At 41.9% G+C, this 26,567-nt stretch overlaps 1 protein-coding gene across 2 annotated transcripts in view; it reads right to left on the bottom strand.

The window, feature by feature from the left end:
- The window catches only part of FBN1 (fibrillin 1), a 264,525-nt gene extending 241,248 nt beyond the window's left edge, over positions 1–23,277 (bottom strand). The window contains exons 1-2 of one of the 2 annotated variants that reach the window (XR_003513124.1): positions 23,123–23,277; positions 22,148–22,492 (exon numbers count right to left, since the gene is read on the bottom strand). Coding sequence is in view for 1 of the 2 variants with exons in the window: in XM_027554069.1 (XP_027409870.1) it covers positions 22,148–22,311 (164 nt within the window). In the remaining variant the exon portion in view is untranslated. The remainder of the gene's footprint in view (positions 1–22,147; positions 22,493–23,122) is intronic. The other variant, XM_027554069.1, reaches the window with a different exon arrangement.
- Between the last annotated feature and the right edge of the window lie 3,290 nt (positions 23,278–26,567).

Here is a 26,567-nt window from a genome sequence, read left to right as displayed (position 1 = left end):
AAATCAGACTGGTTCCAAATCGGGAAAGGAGTATGTAAAGGCTGTATATTGTCACCCTGCTTATTTAACTTATATGCAGAGTACATCATGTGGAATACCAGGCTGAATGAAGCACAAACTGGAATCAAGATTGCTGGGAGAAATATCAATAACCTCATATATGCAGATGACACCACCTAAGTGGCAGAAAGTGAAGAGGAACTAAAGAGCCTCTTGATGAAAGTGAAAGAGGAGAGTGAAAAAGTTGGCTTAAGACTTGACAGTCAGAAAACTAAGATCATGGCATCTGGTCCCATCGTTTCATGGTAAATAGATGAAGAAATGATGGAAACAGTAAGAGACTTAATTTTTTGGGGCTCCAAAATCACTGCAGATCATGACTACAGCCATGAAATTAAAAGTTGCTCCTTGGAAGAAAAGCTATGACAAACCTAGACAGCATATTAAAAAGCAGAGACACTACTTTGCCAACAAAAGTTCATCTAGTCAAAGCTCGGTTTTTCCAGTAGTCATGCCTGGATGTGAGAATTGGACTATAAAGAAATCTGAGCACTGAAGAATTGATGCTTTTGAACTGTGGTGTTGGAGAAGACTCTTGAAAGTCCCTTGGATTGCAAGGAGATCCAATCAGTCAATCCTAAAGGAAATCAGTCCTGAGTGTTCATTGGAAGGACTGATACTGAAGCTGAAACTCCAATACTTCAACCACCTGACGCAGAGAGCTGACTCATTGGAAAAGACCCTGATGCTAGGAAAGACTGAAGGCAGGAGGAGAAGGAGATGACAGAGGATGAGATGTTTGGATGGCATCACCGACTCAATGGACATGAGTTTGAGTGAGCTCTAGGAATTGGTGATGGACAGGGAACCCTGGCATGCTGCAGTCCATGGGGCTGCAAAGAGTTGGACATGAGTGAGCAACTAAACTGAGACCTGAATTGGAACATGTGCAAGTCTTTGCTTTACTTTGGAAAAAAAAATAAAAAGTTGTAAAAGAGGGAGAATTTAAAGCCACAGGGTGCACTGGACTAGGAAACCAGACATTGACCCAAGAAAACCAGAAGCACACGGATGTGTGTGGCAAGTCCTGATCCTCCTGACCACACAGGGCACTTTCTATGTCTAGAACTGTGGATTACACAATACTGGGAACACACAAGTCTGCACAGTTCACTAAACCACCCATGTGACCCCCTCAAACTTCTAAAGGTAATGGTTTGACTAGCTTTCTGTTATGGTAAACTTGCACTAAACCTACTTCTCTCCAAGGCAAGGGATCTGTATCTTGCCCGCTGGCATCACACCACTGGTTGTGAGTATAAAAGGAACTCCCATCTAAACATGGGGAGAGGTGTATTTGTTTATGAATTTGAAATTACTATTCAATCCTGTAAGGATGAGGAGGGGTTTCTTCAAAACAGGAAAAAAATAAAAAACAAACAACAAATAAAATGTGCCTCATAATTGCGTCTCTCCAGCCTCTACAAGGATTTAACCAATGGTATCACATAAACTCATGGTGCTTCGGAAGAACTGTTTCCCAGAACCCAGCAATCCCTTGGATTTACCCATGAGTTCAAGATGAGCGTGGTTATTTTCTTAGACTGGGATATTTGCTCCATTTACCCAAGCCAAAGCCACACTGTACTTTTCTAAAGGGTGGGCAAAATTCTAGAAATGATTGAAATGCAAACAAGTAAAGTAGACAGGTGATCCAGAACAGGCAGGCCCAGGATGGTCCTACGGAATTCACCACTCCCAACGGCCAACTGGTCCCTTCCCACCTCTTTACCACCCACAGAAGAAATAAGGGATTGAAACCACGATTCTCACCACTTCCCAGAAGTTCTCAAACAGAGAGCTCTGTCCAAGGAGATAATATCTTCTGAATGTCCTGGCAGCCCCAGGAAAAGACAGGAAAGCCAGCCAATGGGATCAGGCTGAGGGGAAAGAATGGTGTCCTTCAGCAGCCGGGAGGGCAGAGTGATTCAACTCTCCAGTTCTGAGGACTGGCAGCTCCCAGCTGACAAACAGGTAGGGTTCCAAAATGTCATTTCTATATTGGTATTTAGAACTTGGACAGGCTTTTCCAATAGAAACAATGTTAATAGGTGGTGGTTTGGTCCCCGGGCTAGTCAAATAGCAGTCTCTCGGCCACATTATCAGCTAAATGGGCTATTGTAGGCTGGTCTGGGAACCTGACCACAGACTTAAAATGTTGTTTCTATGGGAAAACACATTCCACGGCAGGCAACCAGAGGGAAACTTGGCCACTCAAACCCATGGTCCCTGCAGCTCCAGCCAGCTGCCCAGTGAGCTGTGAGCACCAACCACCTTAAACTCAGGCCACTCCACGCAATCCTGAGAGGGCAGCCTGGCTGGAAGGCTGCCCAGCCCCAGGCCCAAGGCCACCCCCCACCCCCAGCAGGAGCCCATTAGGGCCAGTATGGGATATCCCTAAGTCCATAAATCAGGAACTTAAAAACTGAGGAGTGATTGGATATTCTAATTCTCAATGTACCTGCATTATTTTACAAAGCAGAAGATCCCAGAAACTATGATGTAAAATCAGGACCCAGGGCTAGTTCACAGACCAAAGTTTCAGCGAGCCAATTCTAGAAAGAGTGGCTTCCAAATGAAGCAAGGAAACAGGTCATTTTTGAATGCTATTTGGTGGCTTTGCTCTTATACTCAGGTTATTTGAGCATTTCAGACTCCCTGGAACTGATTAATTACCCTCTCTTTTATATAGAATGTGAGCCCTTTAAAGACAGATCTATACAGCCCTAGCACCTAGCACAATACCTGCATCTTAAATGGTAAATGAAGGCTTAGAATTTCACAGGTACTTCCAACTAAGAAATCTAAGTTAGAATTCTGTCAGAGTGGTGAGAATTTAATTTGATGAAAAGATAAATATGTTTCTAAGAAACCAAATAATAAAATAAAATAATGAAAAACACAATTTCTAATAAGAAATCAAGGTTTCTATTCACTTTTTAATTTTAAAAAATTAAAATGAAAAATCAAATAACAAAAGACCCAGATAAATGGAATTCATGGAATATGAGAGTAAAATTTTTCCTTCTTTCAGATGGATCATTTGAAAATATTTTACAGCTTCAAAAGCTTTGAAGGGCTTGAATCTCAAACTCTATTTCATAAGAGTCAATAGGAAATGGATCTTTTAAAATCATTTTTATACCAATTCTTATCATCAGAACAGAGACAAGACTGTTGCTAAGGAACAAAAAAAAAAGGGGGGGGGGGAATAGATCATTGATAGAGTTTGTTTCTAAAAGAAGTCAGTTAATGGCACGCTGTGGTTGAGATTATTTCATAGAAATTAACAATTCACAAATTAAGCAAGTTGTAAGCATTTACTTCTAAAAAATTAGTTATCTGGAAATTTTTTGAATAAAAATAGCCTAATTAAAACTTAAGGGAATTTGACTGAATCTTGAATTTATCTAGTCCATATGAAGTCACAGTGTAGAATAAAAATAATAATGAACAACTTTTAGAGAGCTTTGTAAATGATTGTGTGACTCTTCCCTTAAATTCTATCAAGAATATGATTTGCTGTGCTCATTTTCAGATGAGGAAACTGAAATTCAGAGAAGTGAAGTAATAGTTCAAAGGCTACCCAATGGAAACATGTCATAAATCACTAATTAAAAACCAAAAGAATTTATTAATAAAACATTCCAAGGCTAGTACTAAAGATTTTAGATTAGAGATTAGAAAGATGTTTCCATAAATACCCCAGAGAGAATGTGTTCCTTTATATAATCTCATTTGTGTATAATTTTTTTGCGTGCTCTGATTTTCTTTTCTGAGGTCTGCAGAACCAAAAAATTTAAGACACATCTCACAAAGTATACCGGAAAAGAAAAGCAATGATAAAAGGAACACATCTTGGGAACATTCACTCCTACAGACCAGTACTTTTATTTCTGAAAGTTTCTACATGGTGAATATCCTGCCCTGGTCACCCTGGTTTAAAAAAAAAAAAAATCTCTCAGCTCTTAACATGCTCAGTGTTTAGGGGAGTGGGTGGGTGGGGAGCAATGTAGAGACTCAAAATGCAGATAATTCAACACCTACTCCTAGCTGCCATTGGAATGTGCTTTGTGTATATGCTGAACATGGGTACGTCCTGTCTTTTGAAAAGCAGCTTCAGGCAAAATTATCAGGTCATGCAGGCAACTATCTGACCTATCTTAGGAAGACAATAAGCTGCACAAAGGCCAGGGTGATCCAAATGATATTCTAAAAAACCCTCCAGATTCATGTCTCTATGACCTAATTCAGAGGCTGCCGGCACACTGTCCATCACACACAGAAAGTAGCAACTCCCATCCCAAACACCAGCACAGCTCTGCCCTGAAATCCAATCTAAAAGATATCCTGCTCAGCCAGAGTGATGCCAGCACTGTGCTCTCAATACTTTATGGGCTCTGGGGAAGGTGACGGTCTTCATATTTCATCACTGAGAAGAATGGGCACTGCTTCCACATAGTGCCAGCCTCTGAGAAGGAACTGACACTGGCACATCCACCCATTCTACCGCCTTACCTAGTAAGAGTAAGAATCAGTCGCTCACATGTGCCCAGCTCTTTGCAACCCCATGGACTGTAGCCTGCTAGGCTCCTCTTGCAGGGAATTCTCCAGCAAGAATACTGGAGTGGGTGGCCATTTCCTTCTCCAGGGGATCTTACCGACCCAGGGATCGAACCCCGGGTTTCCTGCATTGCAGGCAGATTGTTTACATTCTAAGCCACCAGGGAAGCGGTTTCCAAATCCCCTGTGTAGCAGCTCCCAACGACAAAGCTTCTGTTCTTAAAAAGTCTACCAGTTTCCCAGGGAGTTTGATACCAAGCAGTAGAAATATGTCAGACCTCAAAGAACGGCGTGCATCTTTCACTGACATGAAACGCAGGAAGTACAACTTGTATGTTAACATGAGCACATGTACACACACACAATCCCCCACAAACACTCAGAATGAAGCCACTGGGGCAGTTCTTATCCCTGCATACTTTTCCCAAGGGGATTTGGATATACCAGTGCTTTACAGAATGTTTCATTTGAATCACTAAAGCTATATTAGTTCCTATTTCTTTTTGATTGTTTTTCCCAGTTTCACTGAGAATGTAATTGACATATGTCCCAGGCAGCACTAGTGGTAAAGAACCCTCCTGCCAATGCAAGACATAAGAGATGCGGGTTCAATCCCTGGGTCAGGAAGATCCCCTGGAGGAGGGCATGGCTACCCACTCCAGTATTCTTGCCTGGGAAATCCCATGGACAGAGCAGCCTGGTCCATGGGGTTGCAAAGAGTCAGACATAATGGAGTGACTAAGCTTACTAATTGACACACAACACTGTAAAAGCTTAAGGTGCTTAATTATATGACTTAAATGGTAAAATGATTACTACAATAGGTATAATTAAAAGTGCCTATTTCTTAAATAAAAAGAATGTTCCTAGGAAAGCAATGAAAGAAATGAGGGTAAAAACATTCACTTGTGAATGTTAAAATATCTGCAAACATCTTCTTCTATCCACTCATAGTTCAAAATCTCACCAACTTTTTATAACCCCTTGCCTGAAACTCCTACTGTAAACAAAAATGACACATCGAGAGTCTCTGTCTTCACTTGCACAAAAAATCATGGGCAGAGGGGAAAGGAATGGGCCCCTGCAGAATTATATCTTTCCTTGTCTGCCCTCTCAAATGCTTGGTTCCTTCTGTGTAAATGTTCCACACTATTAGACCTCGTCACTGCTAGGCCTCAGCATTAGATGTTAAATAATTTTTCCCAACCCTCAAAGTCATGGGTCAGTTTAGACAAGTGTGGAAAAAGCATGTCTGGCAGCACTGCAGATGTCGCTGGGTGTGAGGCATTGAGTGTAAGTTCAAAACTAGACATAAAACTCTCCAGTGCTAATAAACAAATAAGAAATGACAGAATTCAAATATTCCCATTCTTCTAGCCTAATAAATTAATGGACCTAGACAATGATCATCAATGGCAGCTGACATTGCAAAAAGAGAGGCTAGTAGACCAGAAGGTACCTTTGAATGGAAGTACAAACATCACTTACAAAGTCTTCTTGCCAAAAAGTTGATTCTGAATTGAATCTAGTTCCCAGCTCTAGCAAGTCACAACAACAACAGGGGACAGAACACGGTGGCCACCACCCCTGGGATGCAGTCATCAACAGACTGTAAGAACCCTGAAGCTCTGCGCTCCAAGGATGGCCCAAGGACTGACCAGTGCTAGTCCACACACCATATATTACTCATCTGTAATGAGATAAGGAACTTAAGCTGGAATGTAAATCATCTCACGGCTTCCTTCATCTAGAAAGCCTTGCTATGAAAAAAAATAACAGCTCAACTAAAGAGTGTGCTTAGTGACACACTGCATTTACTGGCACATGATTTTCATCTCATCACAGATTGAAAACAAGCAGCTAATGGTCTGGCATTTTAAGTGCCACTGCTCTACAGGACGTGAACCAATTTCTTGTTCTCCCCCAGCTTTATTAGATAGGATTGACAGATAATATTGTAACTATAGTACATGACAATTTGATACATTTATACATTACAAAATGATCACCACCAAAGTATTAGTTCCACTTGGTTACATAATTACTATTTTGTGTATATGTGCGTGTATATGTGTGTATGTGTGGTGAGAACATTTCAGATCTTTCTTAGCAACTTGCAAGCATATAATACATTATTAGCGATACTCATCATGTTGCACCTTTGATCCTCAAAACTTATTCACCTTATAACTAGAAGTGTGAACCCTCTGACCAGTATTTCCCCATTTCCCCTACCCGCCAGCCCCTAGAAACCACCATTCTTCTCTTTGTTTCTGAGTTCAGATTTTTAGAAGTGATATATAACATGAATCCATTTCTTCAGTAAATAAATTATAAGTAAAAATGACAAGAGGGCCAGTCTATATATTTAAAAATATTTAAGAGATTTATCAACCAATTACTCTTAAAAGATGGACTTAATTTAGATCCTGATTTGAATGAACTATAAAAAATAAAGTTTATAATCTAATCAGGGAAATTGGATAATACTAATCAAATTTACACAATATTATCAAATATAAAAATAACATCAAGTACTGGGTATTTGATAATATTTCTTAATTAATGCTCATTTGAAAAATGATAGTCATATTGTGTTTGTTTCTTAAAGAGTCCTTATCATTTACAGATGCATATTGAAATGGTGACTAATTATTTTTCAGGGATTTACTTTAAAAAAATCTGTGGCAGGGAAGAGAAGTAGCTACAGTAAGACTGGCCATTCATTGATAACTACTGAAATTGGAGCTTCACTACAGTATTCCCTCTAGTTTTGTATATATTTGAAATTTTCCATATTAAATGTTAGAAAACAACAACTTTGCAGCAGCATCTGGCCTAGATCTTCTTGTAGCCCTACTCTTCCATACATCCCAACACCACACTTCTGCTTTATTTTTTCCCTTCATATAAGAACCATTTCTACCTGTTATGTAACTCAACATTTTTGAGTGGGATGTGGACTACCAATAAAAGCCAACAACAGTCCAATTCCAACATGTTTACCATCTTAAGCAAGAGGCAAGAACTAACCAAAATGCTTCTGTGAATCTCACATACGCAGCTACTCAATAAGGCTAATGTTCAGAACAAATGACTTACTCACCCTTGTGAAAATAACAGCCCAGGAAGTGGGTTTTCTTGGGCACTAAACTACTTTCTGACATGATTCGGAACCATATCTTTCTTTATGACAAAAACATAAATCCATCAGTTAACAAGAGTTTGAAGGAAAGGGGACTGATTTGCATCAGGTCCATAAGAAGGCTGAATTTTGCCTTTTAACGAATGGAAGAATTCTTACAGTCATGGGAAATAGGAAATGAAAGGAGGAAATAATTTAGTGAGGAAGCCTGATATGTTTCCTGATTCTTCAATGGTGACAATGTTTCAAGGAGAGGCCCGAATGCAAATAAGCACCTGGATCAATCCAAGATTAAATTAGATCCTCTTGTCTAGAATTCTGCCAAATGTTCACCAACGTAATGTCAGAACTGTTGACCAAAAAAAAGAAGGAAAACCTGACTTGCATATTCTTATAAGATTCTTGAAAGGCTTTCAAAAGTTTAAAAATAAAAGATTATTTTTTTATTTGAGGTTTATTTATTTCCTGGGAAATTAGCAGAGCAGACAAAGTACCTGGTATTTGTTTGTTTCTGCATTTTTGCTTTTTTATTAACTTTGGTTGTGTGATTTATCCCATGGGAATACGAGATATTAGGTAATTTGAACATTTTTAACGACAAGCAGAAAAATAACTATTATCTGTTTAAACTATTCCTTATTTAAAGAAGTTTTTATTTTTATAGGCTGTGAATGAATATAAAGCAACCACAATTTCTTAGAGTTTATTGCCAATCAGTTAACTAGAGGTTAATGTGTAAGGATGCAAGGGTATAGGAATTCTACCAAAGCTTCGCCTAAATTAAGATAAAGTATGTTTTGGCCCACTTTCCCAGATGTTCAATAGTTTAAGATCTCTCTTAAACTACTGAAAGCCAACTCTCGTTAAAATAAAAATGGGATCATTAAAGGCAAATGAAAAAACTACAAAGATTTTCAACTTCTCAAAAGAAATAGGGCACAGAAGAAAAACGACACATAAGAATCCCTTTGTACTGACTGAGCACTATGTTGCTGCAAGGCATGAAGCCAAAGGATGGGAACGCTCAGCCGGAAAGTGAAGGCAATGGCTCTTTTCAAGGGTGGACAACCTGAGTCAGTCCAGCCCCAGATCACGCAAGCGAGGCCTGTCCACCGGCGTCCAGAGAGAAGAGCAACGACTGATGAAATGAGTCCTGGGGTATGGGAATAATGTGGGAAGGAGAGGTTTCTTGGTCCAGAGCAGATGTGTTGTGTTTCACTCAGCATCTCTTCCTCCTTTTGCTACCCTAACTCCTCTTAGAAAAGAGGAAACCATTCCACACCCCTCAGTCCTGGCCAGCCCACTTGCCCCATTTCTTCGGCCACAGTGAGGGGCATGTGACAGGAGCAGTGCCAGAGTTCTCTCTGAGATCTGATGTGTGGAAGCTGGGAAAGAGTTTCTCTCTTTACCTGTGAGATCATGAGATAAAAGGCAGTATGACTTGGAATTACCGGTGGTCATCCTGTCTACCTGATCATAACCAAACTCTTACTCTGACAAGGCAATTAAAGCCCATTTCCAAAATACCCAAACAACCTAACCACAAAGAGTCCCAACTCTCCGGGTATCTCTTTGCAATACTGCCAATGAAAGTGGTTTTCAGACTAGTGCTTCCATTTCCTGAAATATAAATTCTTTTCACAAAGGTTCTTGGGGGGTGGCGGGGGGAAGGTTCCTCAGGAAGGAGACAAAGCCATTTGCCAGATCTGCCAGTAAAAAAATGCAAACTTTTTTGGAGGAATTGGCAGGGCGTGGGGGGCAATATTAATTATAAATAATCTGGGGGAAGGGAAAATTGAAAAATACAAATCTTATCTGCATGTTGCCTTTAGGTATATATAACCAGACCTTCCCTGGTGGCTCAGACAGTAAAGCATCTGTCCACAATGCGTGAGACCTGGGTTTGATTCCTGGGTCGGGAAGATCCACTGGAGAAGAAAATGGGAATCCACTCCAGTACTATTGCCTGGAAAATCCCATGGACAGAGGAGCCTGGTAGGCTACAGTCCATGGGGTCGCAAAGAGTCAGACACGACTGAGCAACTTCACTTTAACCAGACCTTCACAAACAAAGTAAATTTCCATTAAGATTATAATTTAAAAATTTTTGAAGTTCAAGTTTGCTTCCTATGTTTCTGAAAGTAATTATGTTCAAGATGAGAAAGTGGAGATTTTGATAGCCAGATAGCAATGATATTGTCTTGTATATATACAATTGTATATGCTGTATACTGTAGATAAATCCGTCAGGTATTATACTAGGAACTTGAAATGTATCCTCTCATTCAATCTTAGGAAACTCAGAGAGGTGAATATTACAACCTCATTTTACAAGTGAGGAAACTGAGGCTCGGCCAGGTCAAGCCACTTGTCTGAGATTCCTGCCTAGTAGGTGATGGAGCCAGAATCTGACCCCAGGCATGTCTGTATCCACACTTCCAAGCCTCCCTGAAAACACAGCCAACAGTTATTAGAGTTCATTGAAAATGACTCCTTGGTCCTTCAAATATAATCCCACAAGCAATACCACTCTACCCAGCTACCCACAACCAGGCTCAAATAGGAAGCAGTGTGAAGTAATTATAACGTATACCCCAGCCGCTGGCTCTGGGTTTTTATGACTGAACTGCCAAATCGCTCCTAGCCAACTCTTCAGGAAATGTGCAGACACTTTCTCAGATTCCAGCTAAAACATCAACTATGTGGCCCTGGGGAGGACAGAGCTCATAGGGTGGTAATGGGATATAAAATTTTCAAACTTGAGGTCAGTGGCCTCAACTCTGGGGTGTGAGGCAGCAGTAGTCCACGAAAGATTAAAAACCAGGCGTCGACTTGAAGGTTGCATCTCAAGTCCTTCCCTGAAAGGTACTTGTTCATGTTGCCTTGGACATTAACCCCAACAGTAAAGGGAGAAATATAGCTCACATGTAGTTCTGCCTAGAATCATTGGAAGAAGATAATAGTATCAACAGGCTTGAGACAGGGTGTTCATTCTGAGAATTCAGCATTAGGTCCAATTCAAACACAGCTGATGCTCAATAAATCGTTGTCACTTGGAGTAGGCAAGTGTTCTACAAAATTGGTGGGATAGATGATACAGAAGAATTTAAGATTGTTTTTTCTTCTTCACAGGCACACTTATTTCATGGAATCTAAATGTATAAACTGGTAGTGTAGATAGTTGAATCAAGATGAGTTACAAGATAAGAGTCTGAGCTTCTAGACCTAGAATTGCCAGGGTTCATCCCAGGACTAATTGCTAATTATCAGTGTGCCTGTGGGGACGGGAGGATTACACCCATGAGACTCCCAGAGGAGCCTCCCATTTCTCTTTCTCCCATCCCCTTACTAGCAACCACCTCCCTTAAAAAGCCCCACCCCACTCAACCTCACCTAATCTGGAGGCTTTCACTGACAGCAGGGTAGGACTGGGGAGCTAAAACCCCAGTGCCCAGCCTGCCATAAAGGCTGCCCACAGACTGATCGCCCTGCCTAAGGCCAAATAAACAAGAACAGGAAAAATGTCCATGCCCACGCAATGCAGGCATTTTGCTCATTTGCAGTACAGTTGAGGACTTACAGATAACAGTCACCCTCTCTAGGGTATGAAAACAAACAAGAAGCATAATCTCCTACCCAACAACATCATTTTTCATTTGTGTCTACTCAGTCGTGTCTGACTCTCTGAAACCCCATAGGCTGTAGCCTGCCAGGTTCCTCTGTCCATGGGATTTTATAGGTGAGAATATTGAAGTGGGTTGTCATTCCCTTCTTCAGGGGATCTTCCCAACCCAGAAATGGCAGGAGGATTCTTTACCACTAGCACCATCTGGGAAGCCCAACAACATACTTCTACTTAAATCCCCTCTGCTATGGTATGGCTATGCTTCCACACCTATGAAGTTAAGAAGAAAAAATTAGTACCCTGAACACTTTTAATGAAACTTCTCTGGGCCTCAGTTTAAGCATCTATAAATTTCTAAAGTTGGTCCCACTATAAATATTTTGTAATGTTTTTGTGAAGGTGGATGGCCTGACAATGGAGGAAAATCTGAATCGTGAAAAAAAAAATCTACAAATAAGAAGAGTCTTTAAAAGCTACTCAGTGAAGGTACCAACCTATTAAGGTCTGATTATATGATAGTATAAATTAGCAGTGAATGGGCAGCAGAAATGGCAGACAATGAACCATTATCTATGAGGCAAGGGAGATGTGCCGAGCAACATGGCACCATATATATAGGTTCGTAATAAATGATGGATTAACCTGCTTTTCCACTACATTCCTTTGAATGTTTTTACAGGAATGTTTTCTGACATCCAAGTATCTTTCTTTCGTGTCCTGACTCCCCTCCAAAAGCCCTCAGTCTCCTGAAGAGCCTGGTACCAGCGTTGCCAGGAGTCGTCATCAGGATCTGTTAGACGCCGGCACCTGCTCTGTCTAGCCCAGATCCACTGGCTGACGGAACTCCACTATAGAACTTTCTCTGAACTCTCTCCTCTGGCCTCCCTCAATCCTTCTCCTTCCCTCTCCTAACAAAAACATTATCCTTGGTTTTCTTTTTGGACACCCCAAGACCCTCAAGTAAAAAATGAACATTTTATTAAGAATTTCTTTTTCTTAATGTTTTAACCCTCATTTGATCTTTATCATCCCTATTTAGTACGTAGTTCAGCTTACAAAGTTACAAGAAAAAAAAGAAGATGAGATGACAATGAAAGAGGAAAACGAGGGGAAAATTGTGATGAGAAAGAAGGCAAAGAGGAAGAGGATGGAGGCAAAGGAGAAGAAACAGAAAAACAAAACAAAAACCTGTCTGTCTCTGGAATACATTTCTTTATTAACAGAGATATTACTATGCTTCAGTTCAAAACCGCGAACTTGACAGCAGACATAATGAGTCCATAGGGCCGACATAAATCCTATGTCCCAACACCAACACCACAGAGTGCTTGTACTATATTTGGACTTAAATGTGTTTGGATACTTATATTTGAATGTAAGTATGACTGATGGTCTAGGAATTCACAACCCTTCAAAACACTGAACCAAATCACTTGTCTAATGGAGCAGTTCCCCCACTCTGGGCCTGCTTGCCGTCTGGAATACATCTTTGGCTGGGAATGGCAGAGATAGTGAATTTTCCTCTCTCCCTTCCCCTCAGAGGGGACTGAATAAATAGACTCAGTGATAACTTCAGCAACAACAACAAAAAAAAAAGCCACTTGAGAAAGTGGTAAAGTCACAGGAACTTAAGACCAGGATTTGACATAATAGAGTTTTGGATCCATAATCCAAACTTGACTGTAGTCCTAATCCAATTTTATTCTATGAACAATGTAGCTATTCCATTAATGCAAAAAAATAAAAATAAAATAGAATTCAGCTCACTATCATATCAGTTCTATTGACAACTGTACATCTATTTTTGTTTATTAATTATAATCCTAGATTCCAAAAAAAAGTGTTTCAGATATACAAAAGAGGGCTATTAACAGAAATTTAAAGTAAAATTCCATATAGAAGGAAGATAAAACATATCAGATACCTAAATTAACAAAATTAAGTGATTGTGCATTAAATTTGTCCTTGAGTTTCTTAGAGGCTAAAGGAAATAGGGTGGGGAGGGGGAATTAGGAGTTTTATAACTTGCCAGATTTTTAGGAACTATAGTCTTATTCCTGGGATTTGCAAATTCTTTAAATGCAGAAGTGTAGCCAAAGTAAGAGCAAAGCCCTTAACATTAATGTGAAAGATCACAGAGATATATTATTTATGTAGCATTCTGAGGTCACAGTAAACAAAATACAAGGAAGCAACTGTGATGGGAAACTAAGTGAATCAGATCAAGTTAGAACTGAAACATTTGATTAGACTTCTCACAAACCTGCTGCCTCACTGTGGGAGCTACTCTCCAAAGATTGTGCCCCTTAATTCCTCCTCTCCCTGTAGACATAGGCTGCCCCTCGCCTCCATCAAGAGGCAGAGCTTATTAGTCCACGCCCTTGAATCTGAGCAAGGTCTGTGACTTGCATGGAATTTCAGACAAGACTGTCTGAAGAAAGTCTGGTAGCTTCCACTTTTGTTTTCTTGGTATCCTCAGCTGCCTTGTACAAAGTCTGGCGATGCTGCTGGATGGTCCACGGGGAAAGGGAGACAATCTGAGACTATATGGAGGAGAACCAAGAAACCCAGCCAACCCTGATAACATATGAACTCATTCAGGCCCTTCCAGCCAGCTTTTAGCCATTCATCTCAGTCTGTGGTCAACTGGTGGGGTTAAAACATGTGACCAGAGATGAAGAGGCTATTGTTCACCATCCAGCCCCAACAGACACTTAACCTGAACAAAATCTGGTAGCTGCACCTGGGGCTCAGTTTCCCCATTTGCAAAAACACACTCAGTGGCCTATCCCCAGGGGCCGGCCGAGGCAGGAGATCACATAGGAGAGAGCTTTGAAATCTGGAAGGCTCCCAGCAGAGTCAGACAAGTCGCTCTTTGCTTCTTTTATCCCTTCCTCTGTCCATCCATTTAGCTCAACCACACCAAAGTAAACAGGACTGCAGGCACCAGTCCACAATCACAGAACCAGAAACACACGTGGAGAAGTCATCTTACTCATTTCAGACCCAACAGACATTGTGGGAAGCAGAGACAAGACTCCCCACTGCATCCTGTCCAAATTCCTGGCCTGCAGGATCATAAGAAATAATAAAATTGTTGTTGTTTTAAGCCACTAAGTTTGGGCAATTGGTTACGTAGCAATAAGATAACCAAAACACAAATAAAATAGCTTATTTCCTTATAGTAAAGAGACTAGGAATAACTCTCTCTTTAGTTTCTCATTAATAATGTTACAATGTTTTTACATGTAATGTTTCAATGTACATGGAGGTACATGTACATTGGAAGCTTCCTTGCCTTAGCCTCCCATAACCAAATGGTCAAGTACTGCTCATGTTGCCGCTTGAGCCTCCTCATCACCACCACCACATCTCCCCGGCCACTGTGCTCTGACCATCATGCACTCTCACCAGGACTCCTATATTAGCCTTCCAAGTCCCCCTGCCTCTAGTCTCCTTACTCGCTATATCATATACCTTTTACACCTCGGCCAGAGTGGCCAAGATCTGATCATCTTGCCATCTTAGAATCCTGTATCACGTCGCCATCCTCAGCTTTCACAACAATCAGACAGTATAACACCATGCGTCCTTCAGTCCCTCTCCCACCCTGGCCTACGGACAGACATGCATGGTGGCTCACCGCACACTTCCAGGGGGCTCTACTTTCATAGCACACTTTGAACTGTGCCCGCGAGCCATGTAACGCAAACCCTGCTCATTGTACTCAATGTCCCTCAATCACCAGAATATTATATACTTTCTGTTTCATGCCTTTTTCACTCAAATTTTTCTTTATTTCTCTCCTGTACTTCCTCCAGGCTCTAATATATATAATTTACCTTACGCAATTAGTCAATGAAAATTGGTCAACCATTCAAAAATTACCTATTGCATACTTAGTATGTGCCTGGTTTCTAGATATCCCTAGTGATAAAAAACTTAGCCTTCAATAAGTTTTCTGTCCTACTAAGGACTCATTTATCACACAGCCCAGAGATTAGCAAACTTTTTCTGTAAAGGGTGAAACAGCAAATAATTCCGTTTTGCCAAGCCCTACCATCTTTATCTCAACTACTCTCACTCTGCCAGTAAGTGTGCAAGCAGACATAGACAACACATAGACAAATGGGCATGGTTGTATTCAATACAATTTTATTTTCAAAACAGGCAGCACGTTCCATCGTTTGCTGGTTCCTGACAGTCATCCACTGCCAAGTCATTTCTGAATAAACCCATTCCCACAACGATACTTCGCTTGTCATGGGAGTGCGTCTGCCTTCAATAAACACTGAGCCTTTCTCCACAGCAATGGCGGAAGATTCTTGGGAAATGAAGGTATCACGAGTGTGGACGAAAGGAAGAAACTTATCAGGTATAGGGTTTATTGTAATTGAGAATCATCAAAACACAATGGTTAAGGAGCACTGACTAAGAAGCCAGATTTCCCAGCTCCATCTCTTACTAGTTTATGTCCCTGAAGGAATAACTAAAATCACTGAAAAACTGTATCCCTCAGTTTCCTCATCTGTTAAATGGACAAGTATGTATAATCTTCTTCATAAAGGATCTGTGTGTTGAATGAGTAATATATGAACAATGCAATAGTGAACAATATACCAGAGCTTGCTATTCTTTACCATTATTGCTGCAATTTAATGTAAAAAATTACACTATATTAATGACTCTGAGCTTATAGGCAACCAAGGTGAAAAATGAAATGAAAGAATTAGATAACTCATCATATTGATGAAACTTAAGAGAGATACAAGTTTCCCCTGGAAAGAGAAACACCTCGTGCAAGTCTATCCTGAGAGAAGTTTCTCACATGGGACATGAGAGCAAGAGATTCTGAATGATGTCATGAGGAACGTCTTCAGTTCAGAACCATGGGCAATGCAGATGAAGGATGCCTGTGATGGTTACCTGACATCCTCAATAAAAGTCAAGATATAATACTAAAATGCATGTGCTATCCAGAGAATCCACAGTTCAGACATGCTATAAGCCCCTCTGTGTTTTATTAGTCTTTGCAGAAATATCAAAGCTTCCTGTTTGACAAAATATTATATTACTACATTATTAATTATACCTGGGATTTGTGAACTAGCATGAAGGAATATTAGGAATTTTAAGTGGAATTTTACCAATGTCTTAGTTCTGCATTTTTGTCCAGAGGAATGAAAACCAAAACCATAACTAAAATTAATGGAGAAAGAAAATTTAATATTAAGAATTTGTCTTTAAAACTTAACCTCTGCATACCTCAGCTCTCACAGCTGTAGAGGGAAGGTAATGAAAGGACTCGCCCTGTACAGATAGGGTGAGCACTGAATGTGCCGTCACATGCAGAACACTGAGAACCATGTCTGGCACATAAAAGTCATCTTAACGTCACTACCCTGCTACAGATGTTATTATTATTTACTTTCACTTCCTCCTAGACCCCATGCCTTTTCCTACTTTTCTGTTGCCTCCCAGTTTTTTTTAATGCATCTTATTCTCCTAGGAAATATTCAACCCCTCCAGTCTGTGGGCAGTATGTCTCCAGCATTTCACAAAGCTAAATTCAAGGTAGCACTCGATCAAGACTTTTTGAATTAATGAACTCTTTCAATCCCAGCTTCAACAAGTTAGTATTAAAATGCTCATTTCTTGCCACTGATGATTTTACAATCTAATGGGAAAGTCAACAAACTTAACAAACAAACTCAACAAACTTAAAATATCAAACTCCCATGTGTCTGCCATATAACTCAGCCCTCATAAGATTTTTTATTTCAGCTTTCTTTAAAAATTTTCATGAAACAAAATCCTGTTTCTAGAATAGGTCTATTTGTTGGGTTTCTAGACACAAAGAAATTGTTAATACAGTTTATTTCTATTTTAAGAAAACATCTTATTTTCACCTTGGAAATTAAGGCTAAAATTCACAAATTGGTTAGGCTTATTGTTTGGTTTATTGTAGGAAAAAGCAAACAAACTATGTCTGAGTATCCTAATACCAAGTTTTATGTCTCAAAATGAATCCCAGAAATACTTTGTCTCCTGTCTTGTTTAAAATGTGGAATTGCTGAAACCTTTTATTTAAAAATCTCTCTCTTTTTTCATGGTGTCGCAATACTTTGACTTAATCTACTTAATAAATGAAAGGACAAACCATACCACTGCAGGATTTTTGCCTCATATTTAGCTTTAGCCTATCTGACTTTGGATGAAGTCTTAAAGTCCTCTTTATAAAGTAAAATGGACTTTATAAAGTCTGCAGAATTTTTTATGTGTGCCCTGTTAAAGTTCTTTATTTTAATAACAGATTTCTGTGTAATTAATCCCTCAGAGTTTGCTGTCACATAATCTATCCTGTGTATGAACGGTTCCGCGTGTATTTTTTTGGTAATAAGACCCCTGAAAAAAAAATAAACAAATAAAGACCAAAGGAATCAGGCACAAGGGGACAAATTGTGTGAAATACAACCAGTCTTATACACTTATAAACCAGGCAATACAGATAAAAGTGCAATAATCCATCTTATCAGAGATTTGGGGAAAGGGGGTTTTACTCTCAAGAATTTTTCCCTTTGATGGGAAACTGTAATATATTTCCTTATCTGGGAGCTAAAGCAATAAGGCAAACATAAATGGTGCATCAGTTCAGTTCAGTCGCTCAGTCGTGTCCAACTCTTTGCAACCCCATGAATTGCAGCACGCCAAACCTCCCTGTCCATCACCAACTGCCAGAGATCACTCAAACTCATGTCCATCGAGTCAGTGATGCCATCCAGCCATCTCATCCCCTGTCACCCCCTTCTCCTCCTGCCCCCAATCCCTCCCAGGATCAGAGTCTTTTCCAATGAGTCAACTCTTCATATCAGGTGGCCGAAGTAAAGGAGTTTCAGCTTTAGCATCAGTCCTTCCAAAGAACACCCAGGACTGATCTCCTTTAGGATGGACTGGTTGGACTATTGCTATTCAAGTAGAGCTATGTGTTTTTAAAATTAGATTGTCTCGCACTTTTTGCCTAATCACAGAAGTTAAGAATTTAGCTGAGAAAATTCTTGTGACCTGAAATTCAAACGATAAAGCTAGGATTTTATTATGTCTCATAAAGTCATTTCACACATGTTAAGCTGTGCCCAGGCAAACAAAAATTATTATACATTTATTACTTGAAAACGTTTTTAAAACTTGCAAAATCCTCATTTCAAAATAGAGAGAAATGCAATTTTTGCAGAGTGAATAGGGACCACACTCATTCCATAAAAAAATAAGGATTTCCTGTAAAAACAGAAATTGGCGATTTACTCTAAGAAAACACAGTGAAAGCTGGGAAGAAACTTGAGGATGCTTAAATTTCCACTGTGGAACAACTTCTGCTGCCCAGTGGGAAGAGAGGAAAAAAAAAAAAAAACACCTGCAACAGGATGGGAGGAGAGAAGGACAAGCTAGGACTACATACCCAAAGAGGGGAAAACCATGCAGGTCCCTAGGCAGGGACTCGAGGAAGCTGACAGGAAAGGACTACATATCCCAAGAAGAATACCCAGGCAAATTCTGCGGTCACCTGTCACATCAGAGAAGGACAAGAAGACAGTAACTTGTAGGAGAGCCCAGACAAATGGGTGGCAGACACTGATGAGCTTAAAGCACCTTTTAAATAGAGGAAATATTTAGTGAGGTGCTGAAAGTTGCTGCCACCAACTGGGCATCAGGCAGACTTGGGGATTTCAGATTACTTTCATTTCATAAACTGTACATCAAAATGGCAAATAGGTTTCACTGTAGTCAAAGAGGTTGATTTTGAAGCTGCTAATATTTCAACTAGCCAAAATAGGAGTTTTAAGCAATAACTGGAAAAATGGAACACATGACTGCTCTTCCTGATGATGTATACATCATCATGGTGTGGTTGTATACGCCACATGCATATGATGCATATGCATATGATGCATATGCATATGCATGTCATGCATATAATGTATACATATGCATGGTGTGGTTAAAGACTTATTCATGTGAGATTGTAATAGCAATAAGCAGAGAGAATACATTTTAAAAGCTATTCAAATTTAAGAACAGAGTCAGCATTCGTTTCAAACCTATGGGAAGACCTTTGATAAACAGCAATTATATTTTCCTTCATCAATTTATACCACACATAAATGCACATGGGCACCAACATGCAGGTAGAAGAATGTTGGTAACAGCAAAAACTTTAATATAATCTAAAGAGCCATCATTAGGAAACTGTTCCAGCCATAGTACGGGATTCTGTACGCCAAGAGAACACATGAGGTAGATCCCTATGAGTTGATAGAAGGATGCAGTAAAGATATACAAAAGTAAGACAGGTTGGGAACAGTATGTATAGTACATTTCAGACATTAAAAAGGATATACACACATATCTAAGTGATTATATATATATATGAATATATTATATTTGTACATGTATTATGCTATTTCTAGAAAAATACATAAGAAAACAGTCTCTGAGAGGTAGGCAGGAAATATTTTAAATTGTATATCCTTTTAAAGTTTAATTTTTTACCTCAAATATGTATATATATATAATGCATACATTATATACATATAACATTATAAATAACAGAAGATTTATAAAAATAAAAACCTTTATATTATAAAGGTTCATTATTATAGTATATTAATATATAGTCATGCTACAAAGGTTAGTTATAATTATTTGCTAAATTTTTGATATATATGCAAAATCTCAACAACTACATACTAACTAAACACAGAGAAGTGTTTCTTTATAAACTTAAAAAAAATGTAAAACAGAAAAAACAAGTGTTGATGTGAGTAAAAGCATGGACATCCTGTGAAGCAACAAAGCAAGGCTTAGTTTCTGTTTTCACATTGAGTCAGTGCCTCCCGAGGAAACAGGCTGGTTGGTGATAGCCCAGAGAGATGAGACAAATGTCTGGCCAGGCCTAATGTCTCCCTGCAGACCTTCATCCACAGAATTAAACCCTCCACTTCCTATCTCTCCCTAGGAGCAATGCTGTCAAGCTTAGCTTCTAAGATAATATATATATATATATATACAGCAGAAATATATATATTTTTAAGGAAAAATGCTAGACTAAATCAGGTCCTTTCGAGAATGGATGAAAATCAGAGTTTCAGTCCATTTACCGAACTTGCCACGGGCCATGCACACAGGGCAAAAAATATCTGCTGTCTGATCAGTATCAGGCTTAATATGATAAGCAAATTTCCTTTCCAACACTTGTTGGAATTCTTGATTTATTTTCCACAAAGACCAAGATGGGACTAAGTTAATCATAACTGTTTCCTGGGGTCAGAAAATCCTGCATATATCACCAAGGTCTAAGTGCTTAGCTCTGACCACTGTGTTGCCCCAGATCTGGACCAGCACTCAAAAACTCATCTGTTCAGTTTACTGGACTTTTTTCTTTCTGTACCTGGGCCATACAGACACAAATTTCACTACATACATATAATTAAAACAACCCATAACAAAAAAGAATATGTGAAAGGTTCAGCCACATATCCAAGTGGACACCATCATTTGATCATTCAGGGCCATGTGGTCAAACTGCATAACTACTCAAAAAAGAACAACAATGCTCCGTAGTGACTTAAATGGGAAGGAAGTCTAAAAAAGAGTGGATATATGTACACGTATAACTGATTCACCTTACTGTCCGACAGAACTGACACGACATTGTAAAACAACTATATCCCAATTAAACAATTAAAAATTTTTAAAAATATTTAAAAGAGCAACAAGTTAACAGAAACCTCTGTGTATTTACTCTCTGGATTCATTACAGAATCCTCCAAAGAGACAAAATGGGTCATTTACAATCCATCCTGCTGCTTCTATGGAGGCTTGAATTTAAACACTCTCAGAGATACTGCTCTTCCAATCTGAACAATTTTAAGGGAAGGGCACTCCCACCCTTCTTTGATTCAGGAAACTGACAATATTTATGCAGTCAACCTGCCTAATTTAAATACTTCCTGCTGAAACATTTTCTGTAATAGGGGCATAGGAGACTGGCGAAATGTTCAACTACATGTGGGTAACACACACACACACACACACACACGACTGGTTAAAAACACTCATTCAAAGCCTGCCACAGCAGCATTACTGCCCCCATGAAATAAGGAGCTTCTTAAAACGGCAAAACTAGTTCTCAGAAACACTTGCCCTGCTCTGCTTCCAGTGTAGACATCTAAAGGAAAAACTCAGTCCCTAATTTTAATAAGCGCAACTTCAAGGAGAACCAACTATTAGCTATGTGTCTCCTCTGAATGGCTGTCCTTGGAATTCCTTTCTTTCCTTGCTCCCCTACAAACAGAGCATCCACTAAGATGCCCACCATGCAATTGCTATCCCTACACACAACCGGAATTGGTATGAAGGGAAAGGATGGGCTGCCCCTCTTCTCAGTAGCAGCTCCTCCCCTTCTTCCTCAAAGAACCCTCCTCGCCTCCCCAAATCAGCCTCGACAATGGCCCAAGATTCCTTTTAGCCGTGACCTCTACTCTGGGGCAGAAATCCATAAAAAGTAGAAGCAAGGTGGTTTGGCCAGGAACTGCAGCGAGAACTAGGTAACCCTTGCATCTCTAAGGTGCTCCCAGGAAGTCTTAATAAGAATTCTTCTACTGTCGAGAATCGACCCTGTCAGTTCCTCTGGATCTTGATACTCGGGAAAAGAGGAAGGGGACACCCACACCAAAGCAGCTGGCCCGATCCATTACCCTTTAAGCGCGTCGTGTCCTCCGCCACCTCTTCTCTTGGCCCGGTTGGCTCTGGTTTCCTTCACGTTCCCAGCCTCCAAATTGGTATCCGCCCCATGGCTCGTGTAGGACGCTAAGAGCACGGTAAATCCCAGGGCGACCTCCAGCAGCCCCCCTCGCCGCATGATGCCGAGCGGCCGCGGGCTCCCGCCGCCTCTCACCGCGCCCCGGGCTGTGTCCGCGGCCGCCGCTGCGCCCTGGAGCGCGCCGCGCCGCCGGGGTCCCGCTCTCCCGCCGCCCGTCCCCCGGGCCGGGCTCCTCCCGCCTTCTCCAGGCGCTGCTCCCACTTCAGGCGGCCCCTGCCAGCTGCAACAGACAAATCGCCGAGGCGGGGGGAGACATTCAGGGCATCAAGATGCTGAAGCCTCAGGGTCCCCATTCCCGAGCCCAACCCGCGCACCGCCTGCGCGTGGCGCAGTTACTTTGGGTAAGTGAAGACCGTTTGGTCCACAGCTGGCTGAAAAGCCCAGGCCCCCGGCGGCATCGGTTCCAGCCAACCCCTTGGCCTCCCGGGCGCCGCCTGAAAAAAGCGCTGCAAATGTCCCCATGTCCTGAGCAGATCTAAACCCCGGGACGAGCTCGCTGGGTGTATTTTTTACTAGCACGAATTGCGCGCAATGCGCGCTCTGACGCCCCAGCTCCCCAGTCTGTCCTCTCCGCCAAGCCGCCGGGCTGGAAGCCCGCCGCGCCATCCCCGGCCGGCTCCGGGCACTGCCACCACCCCTCTGCATCTGACGCCGAGCCCGGCACCAGGAGCCCCGGGCCAGGAAGCTGTCAGGCAGGGGAGGGCCAGCGCCAGCTCTGGACGTTCCGGGACAGCCCCTCACCCCAGTCCCTGTCTCTGCCCTCGGCGCGGCGCAAACGCAAAAGCCTCCGTGGCTGGAGCCCCAGCCGCGGCGGCCGCCCGATCCCTATGGGGACCCTGGCTGCACCCACTAGAGAAGCGGCGGATCCGGCTCCCAAGGCGGCGGCGGCGGCTGTTCCTCGGTCTTGGCCGCGGCAGCCGCTGCCCCACTCCGCCCGCAGCTGTCCCAGCTGTGGCCGCCTGTCTGCCTGCGGCACCCACAGTCTCTGCCGCCGCTCCTGCGGCCCCCTCCTTTCCCCACCTCTTCAAGTATCGTCTGCGCAGCGGTTTCTCGCGAGAGAAATACTTTAAAAAAAAAAAGAAAGAAAAAGAAAATGACACCCCCTCCTACATCCCCCTCATCACCACTCCACCCCTCGGCCCCATCCATCCTCCCTTTCCACTCCCCTTTGCCAGCCACCGCCTCGGCGCGGGGGCCTCTCTCGCTCGCAGGATTGGCGCAATGGGAGGAGGCAGAGGTGATCCGGTCCTGCCCAGCCTGGGATTTTGCGTTTTGGGGTGAGGAGTTAAGGGAACGGGAAGAAATCGAGTAGCGGTTTCATCCGCTCCGCGGCTGGGAGATCTAGACCCGAGATTAGCCTCTCCTGTGATCTGGGAAGCCCGGCCGGCGCGTGAAGCTGTGCCACCTGTACCAAGAATGCGCGCTGGAGAGGGCAGCTTGGAGGCCCCAGCGCTAAAGGAGACCCATCTCCGTCTGCCCGGTGGCCCCCTCACTGCGCCTCTGGGGCCGGGCACCGAGCAGAGGCCGGACGCCGGGGCAGGGCAAGTCAGGGGGGCCCCTGCTGTGGACTCAGAGGCTGATGTGCAGGCGAGGGAGGAGGCACGGTTCTGAGCTTCAGTTCAAGTCACCCAGGCTGAACCCAAGATACCTCAAGAGTCTGAGTGGGATTCCGACCCAGAGGCCTGTGAATGTTGGAACCTGGGATTTGGGGTGGAGGCAGTGAAGGGACAGTCCTCGGGCCCAGCCCACAAGTAATCCTAGGCTTCTCATGGAGGACCTTCTTGCGCCTCCCCAGACGTTCCTATTCTCTCTCTCTCTTATATACACGCACACACACACACACCTGCCTCTGCAGGATAAACACAGCATGGTGACTTTGAAGAATACTCCATTTATGATATCCTTCTGTAGGCAAGGCCTCATGTTGCCTGCACCCTGTAAGAGTATAGTAGGGCAGGAAATCGCAGTCGATTTCCCTAGGGGAAAGGGGCCCTAGGCACTGAAACTGGAGACCCCCAGAAAATCCCCAGTGTAGTAGCCACCAGCTGTCAAGACAGAAATAAGAGTTCAGCACAAACTAACAGAAATCCTGTTGAAAGGGGTTTTCCTTACCAGCAATTATTTGTGCCCAGGCAATAGACTGTAGGGACCTGGGCAAGTTATTTAACTTCTTTCCACTTGTAAGATGGCAAGAGTAATGTTGGCTACACAGGGTTGTAATGGTGATGATGAGTCTGCTGAAGTGTCATGACACCATGGTCTCCAAGATGAAAACATGGAGCCTATTTAAAGTCATAGCCCTATTAAAATCCTCTTAGCAGATTCATGAATTGAAGCCTTGATCACACACCCAAGACTGAGTAAAGGCAAGCCTCTGTTCAGGATGCATTTACTGGATACCAATTGTGAACCAGTTGGTGCATGGTTGAACCAAGTTCCTGGGTAAGCAAGGCAGAAATGTTTCTCCCCTCACAGAGTAGTCTACAAGGAAAGGCAGATGTGAAACAAATGATGACTCAACTTTTAAATGCCAAGAGGAAGAAGTCCTGGTTATCCGGAGGACATGTAATAGGAGTACTTGACCTAGGTTGTGGCTGATCAGCGAAGGTTTTCTTAAGGAAGTGATGTTTAACTTAAATCCAAACACACGCCTAAACTTCAATTAGGGTAGTAGTTCTCAACCCGGGCTATACAGTAGAATGACCTGGGAACCTGCAAAAAATCGGACACCAGGACTCAACCCCTGGAGATTCTGATTTAAATAGTTTGGAGTGGAGCCATAACCCAGGCATTTTTAAAAGCTCCCGCAAGGTAGGAAGAGGTAAGGGTGGTATTCTGAGTGGGAAAAAAGTCTAGGCAGAGGGACCATGGCTCAAGAGAAATAGTTAGACTGGAGATCTGCGGAGGCCCTGTCCTGCCCACCAATTTTCTGGACTGTTCTGCACCCTCTGGGGAATCCAGAAACTGCCTGTTTTCTCTATACTCCAGCAGCATGTGAGACACTCTACTCTGAGTACTCTGCTCAGTGATGTGTTGGACAGCAGCACCTGAACATGGGGCTTTTCTAAGGTTTTTGCTCATGAAGCAAAGAGCAAACCCTGGTGCCCTGCAAGTCTGAACATTCCAGCATTTCTGGACATTTGTATTACCTTCTACCCTATCCCTAAACTGCTTTCCAGGGTTTCACCTCTAAAGGAGAGATTTAGATTAAATGCTTTCTTTAGGCCTTAGCCCTCTTTTTCCTCCTTGGTCCCTTCCTCCAGTAAAGACTCTCTAATTCCTCTTCACGTTAGATGGGAGCCCTAGGTTGCATACTCTCCTTTTTGAGCATAAATGTCATGGCTTAACTAAAGAGTTGGAGGGAAAGGGGGAAAAGGAGATTTCTAAAAAAAGAGAGATTGGTAAAAGAGATTTCTTTTAAATATACAAGAAACACACCAATCCAGGCAATCAACACACATTAGAGCAGTGTGCTACCAGTAACAAAATTCAGTCACAAATAAAGAAAATTATGTATTTGCAATAAGATATTCTTGATGCCAGATGATTCAGGAGCCACCTCTCTTGAAAACTTATCATACTCTTTGGTCTATGGGGCTAGAAATCCCTTATTTCCCCTCTTAATTTAAAAAAACTCCACCAATCCTAAAAGAATCTGCTCAGGTTCCTCCTGACTTCCAAAGCCAAGCCTTAACAGACCTAGCAGATTCCTCCTTCAAATTCTTAGCTGCTACCCTGAAATGGCCATGGCTTTAAGAAGTTCAGGATGAAAACGTATGTCCCAGCTAATCTGAGATCCTCATCAATTAAATGAAGCTACATATGGGATCAAATTTGGCCTTGAGTACAAAATGAAGTAGGGCGAACACTAAGAGAATTCTGCCAAGAGAACGCACTGGTCAGAGCAAATACACTTTTCCAACAACACAAGAGATGACTTAGACATCACCGAACAGTCAATAACAAAATCAGATTGATTATATTCTTTGCAGCAAAAGATGGAGAAATTCTATACAGACAGCAAAAACAAGACCAGGAGCTGACTGTAGTTCAGATTATCACCTCCTTATAGCAAAAGCCAGGCTTAAACTAAAGAAAGTGGGGAAAACCACTCAGGCATTCAGATATGACCTAAATCAAATCCCTCATGATTATACATGGGAGGTAATGAATAGATTCAAGGCCATCAGATTTGGTAGACAGAGTACCTGAAAACTATGGACAGAGGTTCATGACATTGTACAGGAGGCAGTGACCAAACCATCCCAAAGGAAAGAAATGCAAGAATGCAAAGT

Source organism: Bos indicus x Bos taurus, chromosome 10 (assembly GCF_003369695.1).
Source record: "Bos indicus x Bos taurus breed Angus x Brahman F1 hybrid chromosome 10, Bos_hybrid_MaternalHap_v2.0, whole genome shotgun sequence".
Taxonomy (NCBI): domain Eukaryota; kingdom Metazoa; phylum Chordata; class Mammalia; order Artiodactyla; family Bovidae; genus Bos; species Bos indicus x Bos taurus.
The sequence above is the reverse complement of the archived record's forward strand: the minus strand, read 5'-3'. Positions and strand labels throughout refer to the sequence as shown.